The sequence below is a fragment of the Octopus sinensis genome, linkage group LG4 (assembly GCF_006345805.1).
Source record: "Octopus sinensis linkage group LG4, ASM634580v1, whole genome shotgun sequence".
Taxonomy (NCBI): Eukaryota; Metazoa; Mollusca; class Cephalopoda; order Octopoda; family Octopodidae; genus Octopus; species Octopus sinensis.
In genome coordinates, this window is record NC_043000.1 from 98,348,304 (window position 1) to 98,358,303 (window position 10,000).

At 33.3% G+C, this 10,000-nt stretch overlaps 1 protein-coding gene across 1 annotated transcript in view; it reads right to left on the reverse strand.

Annotated features, from left to right (window-relative positions):
- Nucleotides 1-2,682: 2,682 nt before the first annotated feature.
- LOC115210917 overlaps nt 2,683-10,000 on the reverse strand; it is a 68,041-nt gene continuing 60,723 nt past the window's right edge. Inside the window, exons 26-29 of the mRNA XM_029779701.2 lie at nt 9,586-9,684; nt 8,194-8,291; nt 5,321-5,415; nt 2,683-2,844 (exon numbers count right to left, since the gene is read on the reverse strand). Of these exons, the coding sequence (XP_029635561.1) occupies nt 8,263-8,291; nt 9,586-9,684 (128 nt within the window). The 3' untranslated portion in view covers nt 2,683-2,844; nt 5,321-5,415; nt 8,194-8,262. The remainder of the gene's footprint in view (nt 2,845-5,320; nt 5,416-8,193; nt 8,292-9,585; nt 9,685-10,000) is intronic.

Here is a 10,000-nt window from a genome sequence, read left to right on the forward strand (position 1 = left end):
GCATCTAAAAGAAGAAGTCCAACTTGGCAATATTACTCCGACTATCACATTCTTTCATCTAAAAATAGATATTTAGTGCTGGATCAAAATGGAAGCTAATTTCACTTTTTTCCCCCGAGAAAGCCATTTCTGTTGACCGATACTATTCCCATATCATGTGTTGTTAATATTTGCGAAAGATGGAAGTTCATAAAAACCAGAAAAACGCTTTTCAGTCCTCAAATTTGGAACCATATCACTAAAAAAGAAATTGGTGTTAAAAATCACTAATACTTACCTCTTTGTCTATGGAATTCCAAACATCTTTGTTGTCTTCGTTAAGGAGGTTACTGCCGATTTCAAAGAAATTCTATAAAGAAAATACATTTTATATGTAGTTAGCCAGCCTGAGAGTATTCATACCGATGGTCTTGGAGTTTGTATGGATCTCCTTTTCCAGCAGTTCCAAATAGTGGCTCTTGGTAAGCTTATAGAGGTTTCCGGTTTTATCAGATTGAACAAGGATGCAATCTATGCTATTGATTTCCTTAGAGATGTTGTGAAGATATCTAAGATGTTTGTTCCTTAGGGGTGAACGGTGAAATTTTATATTCTTCACGATGAACCACAGATCATCCTCGAATTACTTCAATCTAGGGTTGGGGGGAGGGCTGCCCTTCGATTTAAATAATTTTTTTATATTTAGAAGAAATGTCATTACTGGTCTGTTGTAAGTCCTTATTGTCGAAGAAGAAGGTGAGCCATCTGATGCGGTTGATAAATGCATTTGTCTTATTGATGAGTTCCTTAAGGAAAGCATTCTTTGGGGGAATAGGAATATCCAGTCTGCTAAATAAAAGTTCATTTTCTGGGAGTTCCAACATTAATTTTGTTAATTCCAGCCCTCCAAAATAATAATAATAATAATAATAATAATATAATAATAATAATAATAATAATGATGATGATGATGATGATGATGTGATGATGATGACGATGATGATGATGATGTTGATGATAGTGATGATGATGACGATGAATAATAATAATAATAATAATAATAATAATAATATAATAATAATAGCAATAAAAACATAGTTTTGGTCTCTGAGGACAACCCCAACAGAATTAAATTTATGTCTAATAACTCTAAGATTAAGAATTCTATATACCAATGTAAAATTTCTTGCGGTACTGATGTCTACTTCTACATTGGCGCATCCTCTTCCCAGTTATCTAAGAGAATTTCCAATCATTATTCTTCATTTAGGGATAGCAGTAAACGTTATAACACAGGGCTAAGTAAATTGGTTTAAGACAACAATAAGGATTTGAATTTAGATTGGTTCATCCTGTCCATATCTTTCCCTTTTGTAACATTTGCAACTTTGAACTCTTTCATATTCTCTTCTCTAAGAATCACCTTGTTTACACACTTATAGAGCGATCTTACAAATGTAAGCACTGGCAGAAACATACCTTATAAGTGATTTTAACCAGTCTTTATAGTTTGAACATTTAGTTCAACTTGCACTTTACTTTAATAGAGAAATCTACTTCCAAGCCTTTGAACATTTTTTCAACCAATATATCCCTCTTTATTTGTTCTCTACTTATTATTTCTTTACCCCTTCTCTTCCTAGGGTCTGCCTTTGACGTCGGATCTACTAACGGTTTTTAAAAAATACTTAATAGCGTTCTGTTTATCATTTATGCAGTCATCAAAATTGTTATAATGTCTTGTTGTTGAGATAGGTTCTCTTCCCTTCCTGATGAGAAGATTGCATTTTACACCGTTTATTCCTTTGGAATAAAACCGATGTTGTTTTCGAAACATATGTCGAAAGTATATATATATAATATATATATATATATAATATATATATATATATATATCTTAAACATGACTGAGGGTGTTAAAACTACACTGCTAGGACAAAGAGCTGAAAGGCTCTGTTGCTGCTGTTAACGCACATAAAATTAGAATCCATAAGTCAGAAAAAATGCGGCGCTTGTATATTTGTTAATAGAGTGGGCATATTACTCGAAGTGTACAGTATTATATATCCATTACGGCTGAGTTTACCAATCGGTTTCGTACTGGGTGTTACATCGGATGTTAGATTACAACCCTGATACGCAACCATGCGCTCATCAGAACTCATAATTATAGAAGAAAATATGGCGGCTACTCTATAACCGCTGGTTCTGATGAGTCATGACTGTTAGTTGGAAAATTTTCCTGCTTTATAAGGGTAATTTACCCAATGTTTCTGCTGTTCTAACGGCGTCTCTGCGTTCGAATATAAGTTATCTTATTTGTATCTTACAATACACATTCCAGCGCTTATAAAAAGCAGATGTTAATTTGTTTATATATTATGTACACGTGATATATATATATATATATATATATATAGGTGTGGTGATGCAAACAGGCCAACTAGAACTCAAAATATGAATATATATATTTTTGTTAATATTTAGCACAAGCAACAGAGTAACTCAAAAGCCAAGTGTTTCGGGCACGCGCGTGCACACACACGCACACATGCATGCACACTAATATATATGATGATGATGAGAAACATTTTTTTTGCTGTAGATGAATCTCAGAAGAAAATAGCAATAAAAAAGGAGCAATGAACATTGAAGTAAATTCAAAACAAGCATAGAAAAAATAAAACTCACAATAATTTCGGGTTCCTTGATAACCTTTAAATTTTCAGTGATTTCAACAATTTCTGTTATCGCTTCAAAAGATATAACTAGTTCTTTCTTTTTCAAGGTTGTATTCGTTGCCGTGGCAAGTTCCTTGACAGGAGTCGCCAGGTCAGTTGACAAACCAAGCGAAATTTTCTCCAACTGAAAGATGGAATCAATCAGAGAAAGATAATTAGCTATTTTCAAATATATAGAAAATATTGTAAGTTTTTTTTTTACCGTTCTTTGACCAAAGTTAAACAACAAAAACAAAACACCATCGCAGATACCGCCACCGCCACCATCGCCACCGCCCTCACGACCAAGATCAAGATCTTCGTCGTCGTCGTCGTCGTCATCATTCATCATCATTATTATTATCATAATCTCCAACAATTTTAATATATCGAGTCAATGTGTGTGAAATGTGTATATGGTCATGTGTTTCAGTATTCATTTGTATATGTGTGTATGTGTGTGCTTGTCTGTTCGTATTACCTATGTACCTATCTGCTTGCTTACATACCCATTTACCTACACATACATGCATACACACACACATGAATTTAAATAGAGGTTAAAATAAGCACCTTAATGGATAGAAAATACCCAATGAATTACTGGTTTCTTACGTATTATTTTGTTGTGAATAGTAATATTCCTAAAATAATAGGTTCAAGTATACATCTTGGTTTATAAATATACAAATTAAAATTCAGAGAATGGAGAGGTAGTGTTAATATAATTTATTAACTGCAAAAATTCAACTTGTTCACTTACAGCTGTTTCGATTTTGCCAAAATCGAAACAGTTGTAAATGAATATGTTAAATTTTTGCAGTTAATAAATTATATTAACACTACCTCTCCGTTTTCTGGATTTCAATTTGTATATATATATATATTATATATAATATATATATATATATATATATATATATATATATATAGTTAATCCAAACAAGAAAACACAAAAAAACACAAGAACGCGAGGACGTGGAACAAATATAGTATTATTGGACGCTCAGGAAGAAGGGAAGAAGGAGGGTTTAACATTTCGAGCGGAGCTCTTCGTCGGAAACATAGGAGAAGGAAAGATCCAGAGAAGGGAAGACAGAGGGAAAAAAATCGCCAACGGTACACACGAGGTCACATTTTGAAAGACCGGAAGTAGAAAGATATATATATATATATATATATATATATATATATATATATATATATGCATGTATATATATATATATATATATATGTATGTATGTATGTATGTATGTATGTATGTATATATATATATATATATATATATATATATATATATATATATATATATATATATATACACGTCTACATAACAGCCTACATAATCGTCAAATTTAGTCCGAACATTCTGTATGTACAAAATAACACTCACACACGCACGCGCGCATATATGTACAAGCACATGCACACACACACACACACATATATATATATATACACACACACACAAGAGTTTTCTCGGAAAGTTATGCAAAATGTAGGTGTAACTTATATTAATTGACATAGGTCGTTCAAATTGTACTTGTTGGTAGAGTAACACTTCTTCTATATAAAGGTCTAACTTAACATTCTCTCTATCACAAGCAACGCATTTACAGCATCATTGAAATCAAGTCTCGAATCCTTTTTGAAATATTCATATGTGTACTGTTCTGTCTACTTTTCACAGCTACCTTCATCTGACCTGTGTCATCAAATCGATGTCTACAAAGATTGTTCTTCATTAGACCGAAAAGCTGGAAGTACGGCAGATAGAAGACCACTGACCAGTCCAATTTATTGATTATCTGATTTGGTGCCTAAAATGTGCGTGTTCGTGCGTTGTCACAGAGAATGTGGACAATTTTTAGATTCTTATTCGGTAATTTCCTCCGTAGTGCCTCTCTAGGCTTTTTGAGTACCTCAATGTACCGTTTGCTGTTTACGGTAGGGCCACATACCAGAAAATCAAGGAAAATGATGCCTGTGTCATCCCCCTAAACAATCACCATGACTTTCTGTTACGATCGCTGACTCTTGAACTCAGACTCTAGAGAAGAGGTATATCATCATTCTATGGACTGACACTTCGTTTCCAGATCATTAAGATACACTATGTTCTATCTTCAGATTGGAAAATTACAGCCCTTTATTGGCTTCAAACAATTCAAAAGCTAAAGTGATCAAAACAGACTTTCACACTTCTTTCCTTGAAATCGGGTGTCAACTGCCGAGGTGCCCACTTTGCATACAATTTCCTATAGCCAAATACTTTCTCCATCTTCTGTAATGCATTGCGGTCACACACCAGTTGTGCAGCAAACTCACAGATTGTGACTCATCTGTCCACGTGAATCAATTCGTCCACTCACTGGAGATTCGTGTCAGTGCTGGCTGCTGATAGTTTTCCATTGCACGATTCGTTTTCAGTGCTGTTTTTCATGTGACTTTGAACATTGCTGTCGTTAATAAAGTAAGTAACACTAAAATAGTGAACACTGAAGATTTATATAACGAGCTAAACATTTGAATGTAGTACTCCAGCATGCCCACAATTAAATAATAAAAATCAAAATAAAATGAAATTAAATATATATAAACAAACATATATTTATACATACCTCAGCTTTCGCATCGATAATTGCAATCTTTGCACAACCTGATTGATCAAAATTCTCCCATTGGCCATCTTTGTTGCATTGTCTTGTAACACTTCCTAATATTTTGTTTATTTTGTTGAAAAAGAAAACAATAAATTAGAAGGTTGTTTTACTAGTTTTACTAGTTTCTGTTGTTATTACAGGCAATAATAGTACAACTTTGCTCCACAAGAGGGGTGGGTTATATGCCGAACAAAAATATTTTTCTGGTTAAGTTAAAGAAGAAAGGATAGTATCAGTGTCATTTGTAAAGACTCTGAAACTGGTGAGAAGATGGGAGAAAGAAATCATGAATCACGGGTTGCTGATGTAGAAAGCAGCGAATCAAAATCTTAAAGGTATCCCCAAACCGGAAACCTGGGTAAAAAAGCATGCAGCAGAGTAGATTTCACAGTGACATTCAGGAGTTTTGATGAGGTGGGTGAAAGAGGTGGTGCTAAGTCGCCGAGAAATTTTACCGGCGTTGAAGGTAACCACGAGATATTGTTTATTTTTGTTTTTCATTCCTCCTACGTCTGTGAAATAAGTACCAGTATTCTACTGGTTGGTTAAATCGACTATGTCACCCTTTCCTACTACAAGGGGAATTGTGCAGGCACAATAAATTAATATAAAGTTCAGTAATAGCAAAAAGTAATACATACTTGAATGTCAGCAATGATAGCAACATGAGTAACAACGGCAACAACATCAAGTTCTGTTACTTTGCTTCTATTTTACCCGAATGTTAAACAGATTAAAAATATATTGCTGTGTTGTTCAAATCTAGCTGTTTCCTGATTGACAACTATCATCAGAGGTTATCTTATCAATCGTATTGTGCTGCGTATCTGGTGTCATCGCACGCATTTATTAACAATGTCAGAAAAATAGTACAAGTAAAACAAATTTATGTAACTTAATGGATAAGAGCCTTGATCCCCTCTATACAATAGCTCAAGAGTTAACTATACATAGACATATATACATAATGACACAAAGATTATAAACTATTTAAAACTTTGCATTAAAAAATGAAGAGAAAATGCGATCTTGAACTTAAAAATTTTATTCAGTTTTTAGTACTCATTTGAATGAAATTTAAAAGAGTACCAAAATAGAATTGATTAATAATTGTTTCGAATTTTGGCGCAAGGCCAGCAGTTTCGGAGGAGTGGTTAAGATGATTATATCGATCCTAGTGTTCAACTGGTACTTATTTTATCGAAAGGATCAAAGGCAAAATGTTTTGGGGGATTGTTTCTTTAAATAATATGTAGAAATTGCACGGACTACAAGAGAGTACCATCATATATGACTGTAGTCTCTCGTAGTCCGAGAATGACGGTTCAGCAATTTCTTGTTGAACAACTTGCACAGATGGTTTGTTTATAATGATCAAATGTTTGTACTGTACACTAGCTCACTCCTTCCATCAGGCATACGTTCGGTGTCGAATCGAGATGAAGTGTTTGCTCTAAAGTTCGCTTCTGCCTAAACACTGCTTGACGCTGAAACTGCCGAATATATATATATATATATATATATATATATATATATAATATATATATATATATATATCAGCATCAGCATCATCATCATCATCATCGTTTAACGTCCGTTTTCCATGCTAGCATGTGTTGGACGATTTGACTGAGGTCTGACGAACCAGATGGCTGCACCAGACTCCAATCTGATCTGGCAGAGTTTCTACAGCTGGATGCCTTTCCTAACGCCAACCACTCCGAGAGTGTAGTGAGTGCTTTTACGTGCCACCGGCACGAGGGCCAGTCAGGCGATATTGGCAACGACCACACGGTGTTTTTAACGTGCCATCGGCTCTGAGACCAGCTTGTTGCTCTGACCCCGATCTCACTCGTATGGTACTCTTAGCACTCCACTAGCACGGAAGCCAGTATCGAATTTGATTTCGATTTCGATATATATATATATATACATATACATATACATATACATATACATACATACGTACATATACATACATATATGTCAAAAATTGTGAAACATGACTGTCACCACTACTACATGAACCCGAAGATTGCAGAATTTAATGCATGAAAGTACTAGTTCAATCAGAATGAACATTTAACATTCTATTATTTTATTTTATTTTATTATATTATATTATCTTATATCATTATAAGATTGTAAATAAAACGTGAAAATCAGACAAGGTTGGAATTCATTTTATTAATATATTCTTCTATAAACAATCAGACACACCCGTATCTATCTATCTATCTATCTATCTATCTATCTATCTATCTATCTATCTATCTATCTATCTATCTATCTATCTATCTATCTATCTATCTATCTATCTATCTATCTATCTATCTCTCTCTCTCTCTCTCTCTCTCTCTCTCTCTCTCTATATATATATATATATATATATATATATGTATGCATGTATGTATGTGTGTGTGTGTGTGTATATATTCAGCAAAATCATATTCTCGTTCGTGAACTTCGTCAGATGTTCAAATTATGATTTACTCTAACTTAAAATACTTTTGAACATGAAATCCCAGTTGTTTTATATGCAGCTAAGTTTGAGCTTTAGAAAATAGCCATTTTTTCGCTAAGTGTTTAGGCCTTGTTCAAACTGATATTGTTTAAAGATGAAAATTGAGTTGCGTTTTCAGTTCAGTGTTTTTAAATAAAACGCATTTTATCTTTAAAGCTTTTTGGGCATGAAAATTTAACCATTCCATTTCAGCTAATATTATGGGCCTCATAGAAAAGACCAATGTTTTTATCTGAACATTAAAGTTCAGCTACATTTTTCAGTTGAAATTTTGGGCTTATAAAAATGATTAGCTTTATTTTTTTACCTTCGAAACCTTCTGGACATGAAACCGTAGCATTCTTTTTAGAAAGTGTTTTGGGCCAAACGAGTTTTTCTAAGTTTCTTCCTCACATGATTTTTCACCTAGGAAAACGAAATAGAATTTAGACATGAAAGGAGTCTAAGATAAAATAAACACAAAAAAAAAAGAAAAAGAAAAGAAATAGAACATTTAGCGACCATGAAGGTGACAGAGAATATTCTTAGCTACAGATCAAATCTCAGAGTCAACATTGTTCTCGAAGGTGATATCAGAGTTGAGAAAAGTGATAGGGGGTCATGATAAAATGCATTAAAACCTATGAGTTATAATGCTATTATCATTCAAATACTGTCATAAAAGCTAAACTGTGTGATTTGCAAAAACAATTAAGTGAATATGATCGGGACTATTTCGCCATATAGAGATACAATTCGAACTTTTGAGGAATAGATTTACCAAGTAATTGAAAAGCGTTTCACCATGTACTAGAGAAAGCTATATGCATACTCTTTTATATCAGTAAATGAATATACTACTTTTAATGATGTTTCAGTAACATATAGGTATTAATGAAGATTTAGGATTTTGAAGAAAAACTTGTCATCAGTTCACATAGAACAAACATCCCCTTATGAATTACAAAAACACAGTAATTAAATAACATTGAATGAGACATATTTAAAAGTGATTGGGGAATCAAAATTCACAGAAATCATAAAAAAAAAACAATTTGGTGCTTTTGTCAAATGGAATGTCAACATACGATGGGAAAGGAGATGCATAAAATATAGCACACTAACAATTATGACCAAAGCATGTGTTGCAAAGATATTGAGATATTAATGAATAAGTTTACATTGTTTCTAGATAGGAGGCTTTGAGAACAACATCTCTACATTAGAAACCACGACAGATAGACAGAGATTCTAGAAAATAATCTCTCTCTCTCTCTCTCTCTCTCTCTCTCTCACACACACACACACACAAACAAACAAACAAACAAAAAAGACATCGAGGTGTCAAAAGCTATGAAAACACAATTCTACATAAATTGTAATATCTAACAAACTGATCTTGCATAATGTATCCTGTAGCCCTACGGCGCTTTGAAATCTTAGTTCCTAGTTCTGGTTGCATGATATACACCATAAGATAAACACAACTCTCTGTAGATTAGGCTTTAGCCTATCTCAAGTAGCTTTTCCTAAAAATCTGGCTTTTATTTCCCATAGCTTGGGAAAAGGATAAACTTAAAGTTTACTCTCCTATTACACGACAAAATTCCAAAAATAGTTAAGACGTTTGAAGATAAACGATTACTATTAGAAACACTCTGGTCGTTTAACTTGTTGATTATGTAAAAGACCTACGCAGAAAAAAAAGTATATCACAAACCTTTTGATGCGAACACTGTAGTCTCTACGACGGGGCCTTGAAGAAGATTGTGTTTGGAGTAGCAGGAAATCTTGGTGTCAGATATTATTGTAAATTTTCCTAAAATAAGAATAAATTAGAGATAGTTAATTGATATGGTTCATTTTTTTGTTTGTTGTTGTTGTATTTGTTGTTTATCTCCATGTTGGCTATTAACTAGCATGTCTCTAATTAAAAGCTTTTTTAGATATAAACTTCCTGTCTTTTTTTTTCGTCACGATTGTATTACCCAATGTGTTCTATTATTTTGAAGGTAGATGGATTTGATCGAGTGAAGATTAGCTGCAATTTCCCGTAGGTTGAGGATCCATGTACAAAATACCTTGAAGGTCTTAAAAAAGTTTTGTTTTAGGTAATATATACCACCTTTCACAAA